This window comes from Cydia fagiglandana, chromosome 4 (assembly GCF_963556715.1).
Source record: "Cydia fagiglandana chromosome 4, ilCydFagi1.1, whole genome shotgun sequence".
NCBI classification, from domain to species: domain Eukaryota; kingdom Metazoa; phylum Arthropoda; class Insecta; order Lepidoptera; family Tortricidae; genus Cydia; species Cydia fagiglandana.
In genome coordinates, this window is record NC_085935.1 from 7,886,010 (window position 1) to 7,906,834 (window position 20,825).

General features: G+C 41.7%; 3 protein-coding genes across 3 annotated transcripts; 1 reads left to right on the top strand and 2 right to left on the bottom strand.

Moving 5' to 3' along the window:
• Nucleotides 1-528: 528 nt before the first annotated feature.
• On the bottom strand, nucleotides 529-12,036 carry LOC134663577 (tubulin polyglutamylase complex subunit 2). The gene is made up of 5 exons (XM_063519982.1): nucleotides 11,886-12,036; nucleotides 9,560-9,727; nucleotides 3,887-4,065; nucleotides 1,914-2,087; nucleotides 529-1,100 (listed from the first exon to the last, which is right to left on the bottom strand). The coding sequence occupies exons 1-5, from the start codon at nucleotides 11,959-11,961 to the stop codon at nucleotides 942-944; spliced, it is 756 nt and encodes a 251-aa protein (XP_063376052.1). The 5' UTR covers nucleotides 11,962-12,036; the 3' UTR covers nucleotides 529-941.
• Nucleotides 9,917-11,857, top strand: LOC134663575 (tRNA-dihydrouridine(47) synthase [NAD(P)(+)]-like). Its single transcript, XM_063519980.1, has one exon. It carries the CDS (start codon nucleotides 9,998-10,000, stop codon nucleotides 11,789-11,791), a length of 1,794 nt encoding a protein of 597 aa, XP_063376050.1. The 5' UTR covers nucleotides 9,917-9,997; the 3' UTR covers nucleotides 11,792-11,857.
• A 2,476-nt stretch (nucleotides 12,037-14,512) lies between the features above and the next one.
• Nucleotides 14,513-20,727, bottom strand: LOC134663582 (uncharacterized). The gene is made up of 7 exons (XM_063519986.1): nucleotides 20,565-20,727; nucleotides 19,350-20,483; nucleotides 19,173-19,234; nucleotides 17,925-17,984; nucleotides 17,599-17,832; nucleotides 15,998-17,518; nucleotides 14,513-15,540 (listed from the first exon to the last, which is right to left on the bottom strand). The coding sequence occupies exons 1-6, from the start codon at nucleotides 20,576-20,578 to the stop codon at nucleotides 16,008-16,010; spliced, it is 3,015 nt and encodes a 1,004-aa protein (XP_063376056.1). The 5' UTR covers nucleotides 20,579-20,727; the 3' UTR covers nucleotides 14,513-15,540; nucleotides 15,998-16,007.
• Nucleotides 20,728-20,825: the final 98 nt, after the last annotated feature.

Sequence of the window (20,825 nt, forward strand, 5' to 3'; positions counted from 1 at the left end):
TGTTATGTTTTACCATAAATAACTGAACTGTTAACCACTTTCAGTCTTGCAAGAGGGAGGCCGCTATTTGCTGCTAGATATGTATAGAATAATTTATAAATATTACCATCTCACTCTAGCAGACAGCTTTCTCCCCCTCATACAGGATCGAGATTACCAGGTTGTAGACGCGCATGGTCAAAGAAATAATCATGTAAAAATAGAAGACGTTAGATGACGCTATATAATTTATAGTAGGTACTTGACTGTCAAACAAGATACCTTTTGACAAGCAATGGCAAGCTTAATAAGGCCAAAAACATGCGGATATTGACCTTTTAGAAATGTAAATCCGTTAACCGACTGCTCGCGGCGGCAACTCTAACCATAGAGTACCTACTAGCGATTTCGCGCACGAGTGTAGAGCGGGCTTAACGTTGACCATGCTCGTCTATTTCTTCAGGGGTTGACCGCTGATTGCATTAGCATAGGTTTTACCTGTCAGTCCTACGAATAGTGTCAAATTCTTGTTTTTTTTAAGGCCTAGCCTTTTAACCCTTTTCCAGGCATAGTACGACTTATCGACCACATACGCGCCACTAGAATTTCAACTTTAGCATTGCGATTTAAGATTCAAATTAGATTGCACTTTCGGGAAATTTGAGTTGTCTTCAAATGAATCATCAAAGCTGGATTAATTGGGATTTTTCGGGAAATCCTTGTAGATTGGTGCGGCCCGGAAAAAGGTTAAGCCTAATTTCATAGAACAAAACTAGAGACCCGTAAAACCTATACAAACCTTTGACAGTTGCCAACTCCACAGCCTGGGCTATAACCGCGAAAATCGAAGTTCGCAAATTGCGGGCATTTTTCTCTGTCACACTTATTACGCCTTCATTGGAGTAAAAGAGAAAGATCCCCGCAATTTGCGAATGTCAGTTTTCGCGGTAGCCCCCCTGGTTCTACGCATTGGTCTGCCTGGATGCGTTCTTGTGCTGCCTCGCGGACGCCTTGAAGATGTTCGAGTCGATGTGGTTGAGGCTCGCCTCCGACGACGATGCAGCCACGGGCTTTTCGTCCACTTTTTCCAACAGATGCGGCGCCAGCAGAAGGAACAGTTGCTGTGAAATGGTAGGTATTTAAGTATCTTAACCTCTAACCGCCCATACGTCAAACCTTGCCAAGCAAAATTAAATTTTATTTTGTCAGCACAAAGTTCAAATTAGAATGGAACAGGAGACGTTTTTATAGGTCTCTGGGCGGCTAGAGGTTAATGAATGCCGAAATTGGGTTATTATGGTGCATATTTAAAAAGTATGCACAAAAGTTTATATTCAGTAGTAGGTATCAATATTTGGTGATTTGATACCTATACAATAGTAGTTTGTGTTACAAGGGATCAAAATGATATATTCAAAGGCGTACCTACATTGAATCCTGAATTCCTGAATGAAGCGATAAGCGATGGATTCTAAAGTAGAATCCTGAGCGTGAGCGTAATGAGGGATTCAAGTGTTAACGCCCAAGACGAAATAATTTTGATACCGTGTGACACATACTGCTTTTCACATCTCCTATGAGAGATTTATGATGCTTAAACAGATTATTTAAGCTAAAAAATAATGTGCAAATAGTATGCTAGAACAGAAAAGTGTTACTCTGATCCCTCCTAGCAGGGAAGAAAAATGCCACTTAGATCCCTCCTAGCAGGGAAGAAAAAGCCCTTTTGGTGATACTAAGTCTCTTTTCGGCGAAGGAAACCGGACTAATCCCAATAAGGCCTAGTTTCTCCTCAGGGTTGGAAGGTCAGATGGCAGTCGCTTTCGTAAAAACTAGTGCGTACGTCAAATCATGGGATTAGTTGTCAAGCGGACCCCAGGCTTTCATGAGCCGTGGCGAAATGCCGTAATAACGCGAGGAAGAAGAAGATATACCTCGGCCCACGGTATAGGCGGCAGGCCCGCGAAAGCCGCCTGCCAGCCGGGGAGACCGAAGTGCACCAGCGCCATCCTGAAGTACTGCGTGAAGGAGTCTGCCAGCCACCCCCACGCGCCCGAACGGGTGCCCAGCCACACCGACCACGAGCCTCCAGTGTACACCAGGCATACCTATAGTTGTATACAGTGTGGAAAGATAAGTCGGGCCCTGGAGGGACACTACCTTAAATCCTTAAGCTGGCTCATTTTACTTAAGGGAGACATTCTTTTATTTTTTTAAAGAAACAAAACTGCATTCAAAGATTTTCTAAAACTCGCTTGCCTCGCCCGGGACTCGAACCGCAATTTTATTCTACTAGTCGATACAGTTAATGTTAATTATAACATTTCTCCGAGAAACATTAGGTCTTACACTCGTCTGTCGTACAAAATATCCATAAAATCTAATATTTAGTACTTAAGATTTTTTTAGACAAGCCAAAATGAAGAAAAAAAGTAAAATACTTTGAATGCAGTTTTGTTTCTTTTTTATATTAAGGAATGTCTCCTTTAAGTAAAATGAGCCAGCTTAAGGATTTAAGGTAGTTTCCCTCCAGGGCCCGTCTTATCTTTCCACACTGTATAGGGCACACATCATCACTTATCAGATTTGATTGTGTTGTATAGGTATTGTATTGAGACATATTATTTGAATACCAAATAAAAGAATACAGGGTGATTCCGGGGTCGTGGAGCAAGCGATCAAGGCATGATACACAAGCCCATACTGAACAACTTTTACTATGGGACCAACTCCGAAATCGCGAAAAAAAAATTGGTAGTTTCATACATTTCGGCCGATCACATTGGTAGTTTCATACATTTCGGCCGATCACTGTATTATGCCTTGATCGCTGGCTTTACTATGGGACCAAATCCGAAATCGCGAAAAAAAACTGGCCTTCCCATAGAACACGACAACATGTGATCGGCCGAAATGTATGAAACTACCAATTTTTTTTTTCGCGATTTCGGAGTTGGTCCCATAGTAAAAGTTGTTCAGTATGGGCTTGTGTATCATGCCTTGATCACCCTGTATACCATCGGCGTTCCGCGGACAAAGACACGCTCATTCGTCAGTGTACTCGTACTTTATATAATTCTGGGGGCCGATTTTTGAAATTCGATCGTTCGATTTCGTCATTCGGAAATCGGTGGAAAACGGCGAAATGCTAATTTTTGAAATACTAGCGATAGAAATTGGGAATCGAGTGGTATTGACCACTCGTTTTCAATTCTATTAGTAGAATTTAAATGCCTAGTAGTGGAGATATTATTGAACGAAATACACGAAATCGAGTAGTCGAATTTCAAAAATCGGCCCCCTGGACACGCGTTAAGAATTTAGTGAACGGTTAGGAATTCATTTATTAAACCCGGTAGGCCTGTAGTTTCTAGGCATTTTCAAAAGATTAACTGAAAGAAGTTGACTGAATAATATGTGCTGTTAATATAGCATTTAATGTACCGAATGACAGACACGGCGTCTAAAGGCGGGATTCCACCAGAGTGCGGCACGAGCATATTCAGTCACAGAATAAATAATAGTACTAGGTACAGAAGACTCACTCTCTAACAAAACGCAACTGTTACGGTCAGGACAGATATGGCCGCTAGGTGGCGACAGCGCCACGCGCGGCTTATGGCAAATCCCAAAATTGGGGTCGAACGGATGTACTTTTAGCTTCCTGTAGCAAAGCGACAAAATCGCGGAGTGAGACACGCCTCTGATTCAGTACAAAAATGCTTGTGCCGCACTTTGGTGGAATCCCACCTTAATAGATCCGAATGCTTTACAAAATGTATGGCGCCCTCTAGTGTAGTAGTTATTACAAAGCAACAGCCATTGGAAAAGAGATTGAATTTAGAATTTACTGCGCGAGAATACAATTCGCTCGGTAACCAAATTGCTCTCAGTCATTCAGACTCACCTTGCCAATTGTTCTACAAGAATCTAGTTCAAACACTTTGCTCTTGTTGTTCAGAACCGGTCGTGGCCCAGTGCTCGGCCGAGTAAGAGAGAAGTCGAGTAGATCCTTCAAAGCTGACGAAAGAATCAATTCGTTCAACGAGTTGACTCCAATGGAACCAACGGGCAGTACCTGGTCAGCTGAAATAAATTAAAGATCTTTGATTTTAGTACACAGCGGTAAAACATTGTGTTTCACCAGTTCCCCGGCCTTATTTGCCCAAATACAACAACCAATTGTGTAGTCAGGGGAACCCCCGACTACACACACAGTCGGGGGTTCCCCTGCCCATACAACCATTTCTAGTCGCCGTTACGACGCGGTGTTGACACATCTTGTGTCGACACCGTCTGTTTCGGTCACAATTCCAGTCGCAGAGTCGTCGCCGTGTCGACACAGTTACCAGAAATGGGGAAGGGTCGACACATGACACAAAGTGACATAAAGTGTGGTCGCCGTGTGCACACATTGTTTCGGGTTTGCGACTACTTTATGCCAAAATCATTCGTTCATTTCGTTCCTGTCAAATGGAAACTGTCAGATGGAAAAATGCTTAAATAAAAATAAGTGACATTAATACGCCATCTCTAAAACGGATTACAAGACGTAATTATATATTGTTTGCATTTATATTACAATAGGACTTAAATTATTATGGGGAATTAAACTGCTCGAGTGATTTGATAAACTAAGTGTAATATAATCAACGCGCCACCACATTGTTTTAGTTTAGCCGGAAATGAAATTGTTTACTTCTCAGTGCCTGTGTTCATAACTATATTATTTGATGCATTTTTAGTACTTCGATGCGTATACTATACTTAAATAACAGAAATAACGCTTTACATACTTCGAAACTTGTTAATTATGATGTATAAATATGGTTTAAGGCTGAGAAATATTGCAGTCACAAAGGAGTCGCAAATGTTTCGACTTTGTGTCGACTCTGTGTTGACACATGACACGCGCTGTCAAAAGTAATAACAAAGTTACTGGATTTGCAAAATGGCTCCTTGTGTTCATTCGTTTTCAGATATTCTCAAAGTGTAAGAGCCATGCCGTGGAATAAAAAAAGTTAATCCTCATATTTTAATCGCGATTAATTTAGTCGACCTAACATAGATTGAAATTGCATTCATCTGAATATTAATCGAATAAATTATCGATTAAATCTCGATTGAAAGTTGACAGGGGGACATTTTTGTACGTAAATGGAATAGGATTTGCATGTAAATATTTCCCACCTTTTCGGGGCGGGGACAAATGGGAACACACAATTTTTGGATGTATTCCCATTTATTCCCGCAGGGAACAGATGGAATAGGATTTGAAAGTAAATATTTCCCATTTTTTCCCCCCTTATCGGGCTGGGGACAAATGGGAACACACAATTTTCGGATGTAATCCCATTTATCATTTATCCTCGCAGGAAACAGATGGAATAAGATTTGCATGTAAATATTTCCCATTTATTCCACCTTATCGGGGTGGGGACAAATGGGAACACACAATTTTCAGATGTATTCCCATTTATCTCCGTAGGGAACAGATGGAATAGGATTTGCATGTAAATATTTCCCATTTTTTCCACCTTATCGGGGTGGGGACAAATGGGAACACACAATTTTCGGATGTATTCCCATTTATCCCCGTAGGGAACAGATGGAATAGGCTTTGCATGTAAATATTTCCCAATTTTCCCACCTTTTCGGGGTGGGGACAAATAGGAACACACAATTTTCAGATGTAATCCCATTTATCCCCGCAGGGAACAGATGGAATAGGCTTTGCATGTAAATATTTCCCAATTTTCCCACCTTTTCGGGGCGGGGACAAATGGGAACACACAATTTTCAGATGTAATCCCATTTATCCCCGCAGGGAACAGATGGAATAGTATTTGCATGTAAGTATTTCCCATTTTTTCCCACCTTATCGGGGTGGGGACAAATGGGACACACAATTTTCGGATGTATTCCCATTTATCTCCGTAGGGAACAGATGGAATAGGATTTGCATGTAAATATTTCCCATTTTTTCCCACCTTATCGGTATGGGGACAAATGGGAACACACAATTTTCAGATGTACTCCCTGGCGTGACAATGTGACGTAACTTGACAGGTGCGACATTTCGACAAGTCTCATTGTTGCTGACGTCACAGGCATCCATGGGCTACGGTTATCGCTTACCATCGGGCGGGCCGTATTCCTGTTTGTCACCATCATTGTATTATTTTTAAAAACTTTATTATATCGGCAAAAACATGTATTTCTTTTGCGATGTTTATGATGATAATGATGGAAATTGTCACAAGATTTCAAAGAACTTTCGGTAATTCTTGAGTTCTGTGTCGGAATTTCGTGACAATTGTCGTATTTCTTGTGACAAATGTCATTAGCTTCGCAAAATAACTTATTAACTGGCGATATGGTGGAGTTTTTTTTTAAATTAACATGTTGGTGGCAAACAACCACACCGCCCGTCTGATGGTAAGCGTTTACCGTAGCCCATGGAGGCCTGTGACTTCAATTACAGTGATGTAGACAATAGGGAATATTAGGCAAAGCTCTGCGTAGGTGGCACTAGTAGTACACATACAGTAAACAAACATGCGTCACTACGTCACTCACATATCGCCTATCGTGAAACACGACAATCGAGGGTTCGGTTTCTGCCTCTCTATCACTCTCGCATATTCGAGCGATAAAGAGGCGGATAACTAAATTTCGATTTTCGCGTTTACCGGTAGGCACTTGTTAACAAACCGCCTTGATGCATCAATGTCATATTTTATTGTCTTTGAAAACTTGTCAAAAAACAGTTTAAGGCACAGTATGTATAAGTTAGTCTATGAATTTACTGAGTCGGTAGTGCTGCACTCTGGCGGCAGAACATTGCAGTAATATACCCTATTGTTGGACCTGTCACGTCCTAAAACCTATAAAACAATATTTATGACGACTTTTATGACAACATGCGTAGCCGCCATCTTGGATTATAAAATGGTCATCATTTTCGAATTCTGCACTCCCTAAAACCTATAAATCGACATCCGTGACGACGCAAGTTATCTTTATTTTCAGATCTAACCAATTGCTACAGAATACAAAGGACAAAAAAAGAAGCAAGGAGGTAATGAAACAAGCAAAAATACTGATGATTCCTCGACGCAATTGGATGATTCTTAAATTGTGTCCAGATTTTCTTGTCATAAAAGTTTTTATTTTTCACATATAACTCACACAAGCTCCGTGACATTTCGACCTTGTAATTTTTTTAATGTTTTTGTTTATATATGCGTATCTCACTAGAATAATATAATCAAGGTATGTTTATGTTTGATGGTTGAAATAGTAACTCTAAAAATTATATTTGTGTCTTATATTCCTGCCGAAGACTTTTATTTTTCCTTTTCCTTCTACACAAGTTAGGCCAAGTAATAAGAATTTAGGGCTCTCAATTTTATCTTGACTTCTACATCAGTAAAGCTACGAGGCCATGTTTGGTATCGTTTTCGTATAAATTCACAGTACCAAATTTAGTTATGGTATCACATTGACACCATTCCGAAGTAAAAACATATAAACTTATTAAAATACTTTCTTTTAAACTCCTCTTCACGCTTAAACTGCTGAACAGTGTTAATTTAAAGGTACACATATATTTTGAGTCCCGAGACCACCCGAGACAGGACATGATAAGTTATGTCAAAAATCATCCTTTAAAGGTGTGAAATGTGGTGCAGGGCGGAATTCAGAATTGAATTCTTGAAGTTAATACTTACTGTTTAAGTTTAGGTTTGAAGTCATGTTTTTTATCATTTTCAACTAAATCAAAGATGTAGAATTGTAGACCATCCCAAATTTCATATAAATCGGTTCAGCGGTTATTGATTGTCCGTACAAATTTTCACGCCACTTTTCACACCTTCAAAAGATGATTTTGGTTATAAGATCTATCCTATGTCCTGTTCCGGGACGCAAACTATTTCTATACCAAATTTCAACGAAATCGGTTCAGCGGTTAAGCGTCAAGAGGAGTTTAAAAAATACCGGCCAAGTGCGAGCCGGACTCGCGTATTAAGGGTTCCGTACATTAAGTCCGCCTCGCGCTTGGCTGCACATTTCTAATAGGTTTTCCTGTCATCTTAATAATCGTGATAGGTAAAGGACTATTTTGTGTATTTTTTTCAAAATTTATGATATAGTAGTTTCGGAGATAAAGGGGGGGGGGGGCAATGGTCATTTTTTGGGTATAAAATCAATTTGTTTACGTTATATGTCCGTCTTTGGGTCTCTAATTTACATATATGTACCAAATTTCAACTTAATTGGTCCAGTAGTTTCCGAGAAAATAGGCTGTGACAGACGGACAGACATACAGACGCACGAGTGATCCTATAAGGGTTCAATTTTTTCCTTTTGAGGTACGGAACCCTAAAAAAATTGTTTTTAAATTTTGTGGAACACGGCCTAGCACCTTCACTGATGTAGAGATCAAGATAAAATTGAGAGCCCTAAATAAAGTTTCAAGAGCGGATATCTCAAAAACTATTCAATATATGGAAAAAATTGACTAAATAAACTTGTAACAAATTAAATTAACTTTCATTTTCTATAAGTGGCCATGTCGCTACGATGCATAGTTTCCGAGATATAATCGAAAAACCGGAAAATGGGACCTTCAAAGCCCCCTCTCTCCCCCCCGCTCAAAGGCTACGGCCGAGGACTTTTAATATGTTCACCTCCTAACTTGTCCAAACCAAGTTAAGGAGCCAAAAATTGTGTTCTGAGCATTTCCCTCTACAACTTTATTGAGCATTCGTTGCCTGACCTAGTAGCGTATTGCGTATTGCATTTCTTTAAAAACTTTTCTGTAAAAGGTTGACGGGTGTTGGGTGTTTATATGGTTTTGGTCGATTTTTATCATTCGCAATATTCGCATCGCCCATGATGACTTACTAGAATTACGAGCACACGAGACACTAATAGTAGTTTGACAAACCTTGGTTTTCAAGAGGTATTTTATATTGACATTTGCTGTCACAAATTTGCTGTCAGATTTAGTCGCAAACCGCACGCAAAGTGCACACAAATGTGTCGACACCTTGTTACGGAAAAGTGTAGACACGGCGACGACACTTTGTTTCGAAACAATTCTAGACACATTGTGTGGACTGTGGCCCATTTTATAAAGCTACAAGTTACAATTTACAAGCCGAAGTCTCTTTCTAACCCTATGTGTTAGAACGAGACTTCCGCTTGTAAATTGTAACTTGTAGCTTTATAAAATAGGCCACTGGACTCTGTTACGACACATCTGACATTTAGTTACCACTTTGATGATTCTGCGACTGGAATGGTTATATGGGTGACTACACACACAGTACACAAGATACTAGACTAGGGTAACTATGTGATTGATTGCACTTGGAGCATGATACATGAAATGGGTCTTCCGTCTTTGGGCTGTTATCACACTGATACTGTTTCTGGCTGCGCTACTGTAACAACCGCTTTATAAAATGTAAGCTTGTTTTTTTTTCTGGGTATAAGCGAGTAACTGCTTTATAAAGCTAGATAGTGTTCATCCAAGTAACCTACGCCTTTGTTTGCAAGCACTATTACTTACCTGAATACTTGTAGTGCCAAGTAAGTAAAAATCCATCACATGAGGCGTAGAAATTTCGAAGATCCTCAGGTAATACAGCAGAATGTCGTTGCTCCCAAGTAGAGAGGGCGACACGGTCGGAAGGAATCCGGCGTTCCACATTCACATTGCAAATTCGAGGGTCAGACTCTAAAACCAATATTGCTATGTCTTCATGTGTTTGAATTATTTTTTATAAACTTTTTATTATATGTACATAGTTACAGTAAAACTTTAAAAAAATAGTGGAGCTAGCTTTACAAACAGAAACACGTGTGTTTGACATTTTTATTTGACATTGACACTTGACAGTTGTATAATCTGCTTCGGCAATCTGATTAATAACCTCAGTACTAATAATAATATATCTAATTTTCTTTTACAACTGGTGTGTTGTGTGTTACAGAGCGATTTAGTAACATGGCTAATCCAAATGCCGGCGTGTGTGTTATAAAAGAGGAATTTGTTGTTAAAAATTCCGAGAAAAATGGTGGAAATGTAAAAGACCCGAACTCTTGTGAGAAACGCAAATTAGACGAAGCCCCCGACGGTAGCAATATAGATAATAAGAAGGCTAAAACTGGTGATAACAAAGAACAACCACAAAAACCAAGGGAAAGGAAACGGGGGCAGAATAAAGCAAGGCCAAAGACCTATCAAGATGACAAACAAAATAAGCCATGCCCTAGTATCATCAATATAAAATCGGCGGCTGACTCACAAACTTGTAAGTATGATAACTGTAAATTTATTCACAACCCCCTGGATTATTTAAAGAATAAGCCTAAGGATTTAGGGGACCGGTGTCACCTGTTTGAACTTCGTGGTGAATGCCCGCGGGGCATTGCCTGCCGGTTTGGATCTAGCCACCTCACGCCAGAGGGCTATAATGTGGTGAATGAAATTAAAGCCAAAGAATGGAAAGATGACATAAAAAATACTCTTCAAACTGAGCTTCAAATAAGCTTACAAAAAAGAACCTACAATTTTGATCTATCTGAAAAACTAGTGAAGGTTTTGGATAAAAGAAAAACAGATTCAAAACCTTTATCAGATGTATCAAAACCAGATCAAGACTTGATTAAGAAAGAAGATACTAAAAGTGGGGCAATTACTGATGAAGATTTGATCAAACTTTTACCTAGAGAAAGGAAAACTATTGATTGGCAGGATAAACTATATCTCAGCCCTCTTACAACTGTTGGTAATTTGCCATTTAGAAGAATATGCAAGCAGTATGGGGCAGACATAACTTGTGGAGAAATGGCTCTGTGTGAGTCTCTCCTCAAAGGAATGAAACAAGAGTGGGCTCTAGTCAAAAGACATGAATCAGAGGACTTGTTTGGGGCACAAATATGCGGAACCAATGTTTGGCAAATCACAAAAGTGGCTCAGTTACTACAAGAAAAAACAGAACTAGATTTCATAGATTTAAATCTGGGTTGTCCTATAGATTTAATTTATAAGAAAGGAGGTGGCAGTGGCATGATGCACAGGTTGCCAACTTTAGAAGCTTCAGTTACCTGCGCTTCAAAGCTATTAAGCATACCATTCACTGCAAAAATTAGGACGGGAGTTTACCAGGACAAGAAAATTGCTCATACTATTGTGCCCAAACTGGCAGAATGTGGTGCCTCCCTTATTACATTACATGGAAGGTCCAGGGAAGCCAGATACACAAGATCAGCTGACTGGGAGTACATTGAAACCTGTGCTCAAGCAGCTAACCCTTGCCCTGTCTTTGGCAATGGTGATATCATGAGCTATGAGGATTATGTCCAAAAAAGGGAAATAGCTCCCACTGTTAAAGGTGTAATGATTGGACGGGGTGCTCTTATCAAACCTTGGCTGTTCACTGAGATTAAAGAACAAAAACTCTGGGATATCAGCAGTAGTGAAAGATTTGACATCATAAAGAAATATACAAACTATGGCCTTGAACATTGGGGCTCGGATACCCAGGGTGTAGAAAATACGCGGAGATTCCTACTAGAGTGGCTATCATTTTTGTATCGCTATGTGCCAGTAGGCCTTCTTGAAAGACCCCCACAGAAAATAAATGAGAGACCTCCCATTTATTTTGGTAGAAATGACTTGGAAACCTTAATGGCCTCTGGAAACTGCCAAGATTGGATCAAGATTAGTGAAATGCTTTTAGGGCCTGTACCTGATGGTTTCCAATTCCTGCCTAAACATAAAACTAATTCTTATTAAGTCTTACTATTTAGATAATATTATTGTTTAGCCTAGATACAAATAAATATATGTTTTCATAATACATTGGATGTATCTTTAATTCTTTACTGACCTAAAATTTTAGTTACACCCAAAGTAATATTTTCATAAAAAGAATCTTCTGAAACTAAATCCACACAAAAACTCATTTTGTTACAAAAAGAGTCACTGTAATTATGATTTATTTTAGAAAACACATTATTATTGAAATGAGCATGAGTAGGTGCTGTCCAAGTGCTGTCAACAAAATAACAACCATGGAAACACCCAGTCAGAAACATTGATATTATTTATCTAAGGACGGGCCTTCTTAGAGGATATAACCAATGGAGACGCCATGTCTAAAATTTTCGGTACAAAATAGTCTGCTGTTTTTTGCGGGGTAGGGGCACATCAAATGTATAGGTACGTCATGTCAGATAAACGTCAGTCCATACCCATACATATGGTTGACATGTGGTTGACCATTGGCCGCCTATTTTCGACAGAGGGGAACGCCTGTTAATGTCGGCTCCATTGTTAATTACTCCGAGACGGGCCTTGGTGCCTTGCTTGGGCCATGGTTTGGCCATGGTCAAAGAATATAATACCTACGCCATGGTGCTCGATGGTGCTAGTTCAGCGGTGTCACTCACGAATTAGAGCCAATCGTACAGTTTTTTGGCGTGCGCGTTGGAGGTTCTGCCATCTTGTGGCCTGAATGGGAAACATAAACGACCTCTACAGCTCAAGTACGGTTTCTTGTTCTGCTTCTTGTGGGCTTGTGGGCTACATTGGACATACATTGGAAGGTCACTTCGCGCCAATAAACAGGAGGCTCCTGTGCTGCCCTCTACAGTTAATGCACGTCCCCTATAAACTGAAAATACTCAACTCCGAGCTAGGTAGGATCCCATATAAGTGGTATACGCGTGCCTCTGTGAGGGACAAAACATAGGCAATGCGACACTATAATTGGTCGAATTTAGTTGTTGCCCACCATAACCCATACTAATTTAAGGTGGGGAATAAAAAAAATGTGAGACTGTGCCAAGGACAAACAATAATAGCGCTTTCGCTGCTACTGCTACTGAAAGATTCATAAGACTATCCTGTTCGCTCATTTCCCCCACCCATCTTGCCTTATCCACTTAAAATACTAGATTCATGACTACAAGGGTTAAACTGGCAACACTGCTTTTTGTGTCACTGTCACATCTGTCGATCTGTCAGTGCAATCAGTGGCTCATTATCAGTACAGCATCATTAGTTTGTTTATTATTCCTTTTATGTTTATCATGTTTCGAAATTTCAATTCTTGACCTCGCATAAGTTTTTTGAATCAGTGTAATTCCCAAATAAGTACTCACATCGTTTATAGCCATGGGAAGGGGAAAGGCAATAAGTGATGAGGTGCGTAATGTGTTATACAAAGTTTTGACTTACTTTGAAATGGAGAAAAGAAACAAATATATTTTGTTACCATTACATCGAGCCATGAAACGCACTGCTTTAGCTACAGGTGTACCGGAGCGCACAATCAGAAGTATAAAAAAAGAAGCAATGAGAATCAAAGCAGCTGCATTAGTTGATGGATCTTCAGACACAGACACAATTAATTTCACAACAACTCGAAAACGAAAGAGCCCTAAAAAGAGATTAGATATAGATGATAATATGATAGAAGGAATAAGAAGAATCATCCACAGATTTCAAACCGAGAATAAAGAAGTCTTAACTGTAAAGAAAATCCTATTTGCTGCCAGAAATGAATATAATTTTCCAGGACAAATCGACACATTGCGTAGACTTTTGAAAGATAAATTGGGGTGCAAGTTCAAAAAATGTGACAATGGTCGCTGGGAACTCATAATAGGAAAACACCAAGATCTTGGACAGGATACGCGGGTATCCAATAAACCTTCTGGAGATTTTGAACACATATTAATACCTGGGCAGCCAGTAGGCTTCAATATAGCGTTAACTTGATGTATTTATTGTTTTAACCCATTGACCGCCACAGACAGCTGTGGACGTCATCGGAAACCCTTGCCGAGGACGCCAATGACGGCTACTGCCGTCAGCTTCGCCAATTCAATAGGGAGTTACGGGAGACTCCGTAAAGTTAAATTTCGCTTAAATAATAGCGATCGCCTGGCGTCCGGAGCACGGCATTATCCTTCGCCGTCTGGCGTTCAAAGGGTTAAAAATAAACTTAACTAAGTTGAATAATTTGATTTATTCAATTTTGATCACCATTCTAGACAAATTTCAAGGCTAACATGCACATACATGATGTGAAAAATGTTTGCATTTTTTTTTACAGCAGCATGCCTATATTGTTGATAATTTTAACAATCAATTGGGTTTGTGTATCAAAGTTGAGGATATATTTTAAAAATAAAGAATTTTTGTTTTAGTTAAATGATTATAGTTATAGTTTTTATTTATTTCAAGAGAATTCTTTGTAAATGTATTTTTGGGCCACCAGTCATATTGAATTTACTTTGGAACTCATGCTAAATTGATTCATAAGGCCAGTGACCTGTTTATCAAAAGCATACAAGTTACAAGCTTTGATAAACAGGGCACAGATGTACAAAATGACCTGCACACTCTTATCCCCCCATAACAAATTGTATTTAGATATTTTACCTAGTCCGCTCAGAAACTTCCAATACATTAATTAAATAGGTATTATATAAAAATTAAAAACAACTATTTGCAGTGCAAATATTTATTTACGCTCACGTAATTATACAGAGATGTATATGAAAAATGGAATTACAGGATTGATTAATGACTTAAACTAAGTTATACAGCCATTATTTTATAAGACCATACATTACATAATGTATGTACACACTGTATACCTAATCTGTTAAGAGATGATTAGAATACGATGAGCTTTACTTCTATGCAGTGTGCTCGCCCCATTCACAACATTTTTATGTACTTGTCCACTTTGTAACAATCAAATCAAATTATCTCGCAACATACAATTACAATCCGCCGCTATCTATATGGGCATTACAAATTAAATAGAGTGTTAACAAATTACAAATATGTATTAGAGCAACGACCAATATTTTTTTGTACAATAACTATTTCAATCCTTGTAATCCAAAGAAAAAATACCCAATATCGTCCTCTTTCGGTAGTTACCCAGTAAAAACTATATTATTACACTACGAAATTTTGCTTACACATTTTTTTTATAGCCAATGTGGTAATTTGTTTACAAATTTTGTAATAAAAATTAGAAATCACCCTAATACATGTTTGTACTTAGGGCAAATGGGATTGCTGATGATAACAAGGTATCTAGAAGCCCCGCAAAAGAACCCTGAACCCTATTCTCCATGATATACTAAGTCTAATCTTTAACCTAGACTAATTGAAATGATGTTTCTCAATAAGATTCTTAAACACAGGTCATTATATTCTTACGTCAAACATATTATTGAAGCTTGCTTTAAATACTGGTATTGAGAAAAGTGATCCCTAATACAATGGAATGGAATACTACAAATATAGTGAAATGTTTTCATTGTAATTATTTTTGTTCTCATTTTAATGATACTTACTTATAATAAAATTAGGATTTAAGCATATGCAAAGAAGGAAATATACGGATAGCGTAACTGCACTATGTCACTGAAAGATTCAGTCAGTATTACTTCTTTGTTGAGGTTTGGCCGCGTTCTATCTTCTTCTGCGACGTCGCGAATCCCCATTGTATCCGTTTTCTGCAATAAAATATCAATTAGTATAAAACAATAGCATGAAAATAGTGAAGATACAAGCACAAAGTTTACAATTATTAGAGGTGTTGAATGATGTACCAACCATAAAAAAAACTTTCATGACTATGAATAAATTTAATAGCACTGGAGCAGCGGTCGGCAACCTTTTAGCAGCCAAGGGCCACATAGCAGTTAACGAAGTGGACGCGGGCCGCACTTTGTTAGTATTTATGACTTTATCAGACATTGTTTGTCAATATTACATACAAAATAGCCAGGGAGGCTCGCGGGCCACGAGTGAGAGGTTCGCGGGCCGCTGGTTGCCGCTGCTCTAGAGCGTCAAGAACACGAGGAATATCTGTGGGGTTAACAATAACATTATACTTATAGTTGGCACATCAAGAAAACAGTGATTGTTACGCATGGAGGTGAGTTTGCATTTGGTTTGAAGGTAACAAACCTCAAGAATTTCACCGTCGTTGGCGATTCCTCTGGCGGTCATTGCTATACCCCATGGAGCCACCAGCCTGCGCATTGCCTGGACCGTTATGATTTGGAAACATACCAAAACCTTGCGGTCTGCCCGGGCCCATGTCTTGTGGGCCATAACCATTATTGTATGGAGCTCCATTATACTGATTAGAATCATTCTGGTACTGTTCGTTTTGCTGTCTCTTGTTGGATTTTTGTCCATAGGACCCAAACGCTGTAAAGTTAGCCTGCGGCCCGACGATCTCTCCGCCATTCTGAGGAAGCATGCGCGGCAGCAGGCTCCCATGGGGTACGTCGGGACCGCCAGAGGGATACCCGTAGCCAGGGCCGGACCCGGGGCCCCCGCCGAGGCCGCCGGATCCCAAGGGCTCGGCATTGTCCGAACCGAGACCGCCGCCACCCGAAGTTTCGTTAAAATCGTTGCTATCGCGTCCTCTTCCGCGTCGGCGGGGCCGATCGCGGCCACCACGGGCGCGCGGCCCGCCGCCGCCGTCGGAGCCGAGGCCCCCGCCCGAGCCTAGGCCTCCGCGAGGGTCGGCGCCGAGGCCGCCACGGGGGTCGGCGCCCAGGCCGCCGCGGGGGTCCGCGCCCAGGCCGCCGCGGGGGTCGGCGCCCAGGCCGCCGCGGGGGTCAGCGCCCAGGCCTCCGCGGGGGTCAGCTCCGAGACCACCGCGCGAGGCGCCCTGGTCCGAGCCGCCGAGCCCGCCTTTGCGAGGTCCTCGCTTCCTGGAATCTGGCTCGAGGGTGCTCTCTCCCGAGCCGTGTGGCCCGTAATTAAAGTTGTCGTAAGCGTTGCCTGCCGACGGGGCGGAGGACGGGGGAGGGGGAGGCGGCGGCGGGGGCGGGTGGCCCCAGCCGCCGGGGACCATGGCGCCGGCGCCGGGGGGAAACGGTGGCATCATCACGCCGTACTGGTCGGCTGGGAAAAAGGGAGGCATGACGAACCCTTGGCCGTTCATGGGGGGCATGCACATGTTCATAGGATTCAGGCCCATTAGTGGTGGCACTTGATTCGGAGGTGGCGCCTGCATCTGTTGCATGTAATTTGAGTTGTCATTATTTGTATTCCTAGCTTCATTATTAGTTCGAGGGGCGTCCTTGCGAACGGGAGGCGTCGCTGGACCTTTGCCGTTGGGTTGGTCAGCAGGGTTTGGCGGCAACTGGGGACCGATAATGGGAGTCGGAAGGAGAGGTTTCGGCGTCGGCAGCAGAGCTTGGGGTGCGGCCTGCGGCCCGGCAGTAGGAGCGTCCTTGTGTGGGCTGCACTTGCCTGAGCGGGAGCGGCTACGCGAGCGCGAGCGGGAACGCGAACGGCTTCTGGATGATCTTGAGGACTTGCTTCGCGAAGAACGGGATGAGCTGTGGCGACGGCGGCGGCGATCGCGGGAGCGCGAGCGAGAGCGGCGGCGGCGGTCGCGAGAGCGGGAGCGCGAACGGGTGCGCGAGCGACGCCCGCCGCGGCGATATCTGCCGCCACGGCCGCGGTGACCTGCACAAACATTTACACGAGTTATAATATATTATATAATTTAAAGACAGTGAATACATATATTCAAACAATCTACTTACGTCTGCCACCCCCACCCCCGCGTTCGGCTAATTCCTGCAGCTTGGGATTAACGACTTGTTTGGCTTCCTTCAGCACGGACACGAGATCGGCCGCCTTGGCTGCGTTTGAGGGAGTGAAGAATGTGTAAGCCGTTCCGGTCTTGTTGGTACGCCCTGTCCTACCGATGCGATGGACGTAGTCTTCAGAATTGCTGGGATAATCGAAGTTTATGACGAATTTAACATCATCCACATCTGTCAAAACAAAGGAAACATTAATACCCCAAGACAACTCCCAATTGAACTTAAAATGACAGAAGAATACATTTTTACAGAATTTTACATACCTAAGCCACGAGCGGCTACATCCGTAGCTACTAAAATAGGAGCTTTACCACTTCGAAAATCTGTAAAAAATTGTTGGTAGTATTAGTACAAGACTCTAAGTATGCTCCGTATGCAAGCTTAGTGTAGCGTGAATCTGCGCTTCTTACATTCCTTTCTACAACTCTTTCTTTCATTCACAACTGCACTAGCAAGCATACGGAGTTCACCTATGAAATCCAAGTAAAACCCATTATGTATACATTACCCAAGCCACTAGTCAATTTTTTTGTAGAAAATGGTTTCAATGAATGGTATAAGAAATGCCTTGAATGTTTCACTGGAAGTATGCCTCTAGAACTGTTCCATTTTCCATATGCTCTGCCCTCTTTTCCGTAATAATTTATTATCAGTAAATATGGTAAGGGACAAAATAATAAGTAACGAAAATAATAGAGAAACAGATAAATAAATCATATTGCAGATTACTTCTAAAAAATACAGAGACCACAAGTACGTAAATGCAAGTCAGTTGCAGGTTTTAATGGGTATAACATTCCATAACTTCTCGAATAAACTTACTAATTGTACTGTCTCCTCGGTATATCATAGGACAATACACGCAAAAGAATAATCGAGAACGAATGGCGTGACCGGCGGCGAGCGAGCCGATGGGCTCGACGAGGCACTAGGGCGCCAGACGGCTGGCGGCGACAGCCGTGAGCCGGGACGTCGGGGACGCCGCACGCGAGCGGCGCGGCCGACGAGCCTCGCCGGACGCTCGAGAAGCGGCTCAGACTGGCCGCGGCACCGCGGCGCGGCAGTGCAGTGCGAGGGTGGCAGAGTTACTGCACAGGGCTAGCTACTAGCCCCGACAACTAGCGGCGGCGCGGCCCGGCGCGCCGCGGGGGCCGCGGTCGCGGGGCCGCCCGGGTCGCCGCGCGGCCGCATCGCCCCAGCCTGCACATGCAGACACGAGTCAGATACGGAGCGCTTCACGCACAGCCTGCGCTGCCCCACTCCCACACCGCCCTGCGGCAGCGATGCCACGGCGATCGCCTGAGAATCTCAATCCGACACCGCTTCTCGAATCCATGTTATTCTTTTATTATAATTATTAGTATTGGGCGAATTTTTAGTGCATATCATTCTATTTAATAGATTTTATGTAATATTTATCAAATCTCAATACAGGTTGATTCTGTTGATATAACAATAAAACAAAAGGAAATCAATATTCATTTATGCATAATACCTTGTTCACGTCTTACCTTGCAGTACCCAGTCTCTTTCGCTCTGAGATTTGTCACCATGAATGCAGACTGCAGGCCACCTGCATAAAAAAACACAGTTAAGTATCTACTAACTATTTACAAATCATTGCAAAATTTATTGACACAGAAAATTTTTTTCATATGAACTCAAAAATTTGTGAACAGATAACTTACCCATCACGCTTCATTTTTCGGGTAATGTCATCTACCCTGCGCTTAGTCTCAATAAATATAATAGTTTTATTTTCTTTCTCTGCCATAATCTCTTTGAGGAGAGTGCTCAATTTCGTCTCTTTTTCATACTCCATGCACACATCAATAATTTGAAGAATATTGTGATTAGCTGCCAATGACAAGGAACCCACATTGATCTGTAGGTAATCTTTCAAAAATTCTGATGCCAAACTCTGTACTTCCTTAGGCCATGTTGCGGACCACATGAGGGTTTGTCTGTCAGGTCTGATTTGCTCAATGATTTTCCGAATTTGGGGTTCAAAACCCATGTCCAACATTCTGTCAGCCTCGTCAAGCACTAAATATGTTGTGCGTTTTAGATTAGTTCTTCCACTTTCCAGGAAATCAAGCAAACGGCCAGGAGTTGCAATTACAATTTCCACACCTGCATCCAAATCTCTTGCTTGAGGGCCCTTGGGAGCACCACCAAATAGACAAGTGTTATGAATTTTGGAAGTATTTGCAAATTTGTCACATACTTCTTGAATTTGTTGTGCTAATTCTCTGGTAGGAGCCAATACAAGAGCAATGGGGCCATCACCTCGGCTAGATTTTGGTTGATTATTGATGTGTACTATTGCCGGTAAAATATATGACAGAGTTTTTCCAGAACCAGTTGAAGCAATGCCGACCATGTCATAGCCACTGAGAGCAATGGGCCAGCCTTGTGCCTGAATGGGCGTTGGTCTTGAAAAGCCCATTTTATCTATTTCATCCATCACATAATCTGGGAAACCTGCCTCATCAAAGGTTAGCGTCGGTTTCGGGATGTTGCGGCCTTTCAATGTAATCTCATTTTCGCTCCTCCATGCTTCAACTTCTGAATCGGTTCTGTTCTCAACATCTGCGTGTGGAACATAAAAATCTTTTTTGAAAGGTTTAAGTCTGTTCAAGTCCCATTTTGGTTTACGCAAATTAGCGCCCGGGTTGTTACGGCGTCCGCCGCCGCCTCCTCCGCCATAACCGCCACCTCCACCGTAACCGCCGCCCGATCCAAGCCCATAGCGAGGACTGCGACTGCGGCTTCGACTCCTACTCCGGCTTCGGCTGCGTCGCCTATCACGACTACGATCCCTAAAAATCATTATAAAACATTTTAAGCAAAGTTGTATATGACGCATTCATTGTAAAATTAACATAAAAACGTGCCCTTACCTTCCTCTTCCCATAGTAGTTCTTGAAGCTAATACACTTCACTAGCAATATTAATTATATTTTACAAACAATTATACCACACTATATTTATTATTCTGAAAAATCACCACAAAATCTATACAATTCAATGGCCACAATCACATTTACGACTCGAAAGAAACAAAATGGCCGCATGTAGCCAAACTAGCCAAAGAGCATATAATCACATTAATCACGTAGCCGCACAACCGCGCTGTAACTAACCACAGACTGCATAGAGTC

Bases quoted from the DNA above. Each gene is read 5' to 3' on its own strand.
- LOC134663575 (XM_063519980.1), top strand. From the start codon at position 9,998: ATGGCTAATCCAAATGCCGGCGTGTGTGTTATAAAAGAGGAATTTGTT.
- LOC134663582 (XM_063519986.1), bottom strand. The intron at 19,235-19,349 runs GTAAGTTATCTG...TTTTTTATGCAG, and splicing joins CGAAAAATGAAGCGTGATGG to GTGGCCTGCAGTCTGCATTC. The intron at 17,985-19,172 runs GTAAGACGTGAA...AATTTTTTACAG, and splicing joins AAGAGACTGGGTACTGCAAG to ATTTTCGAAGTGGTAAAGCT.
- LOC134663577 (XM_063519982.1), bottom strand. From the start codon at position 11,961: ATGAGTTTTTGTGTGGATTTAGTTTCAGAAGATTCTTTTTATGAAAAT. The intron at 2,088-3,886 runs GTGAGTCTGAAT...ATACAACTATAG, and splicing joins CTTGTAGAACAATTGGCAAG to GTATGCCTGGTGTACACTGG. The intron at 1,101-1,913 runs GTATATCTTCTT...ACCATTTCACAG, and splicing joins CGCCTATACCGTGGGCCGAG to CAACTGTTCCTTCTGCTGGC.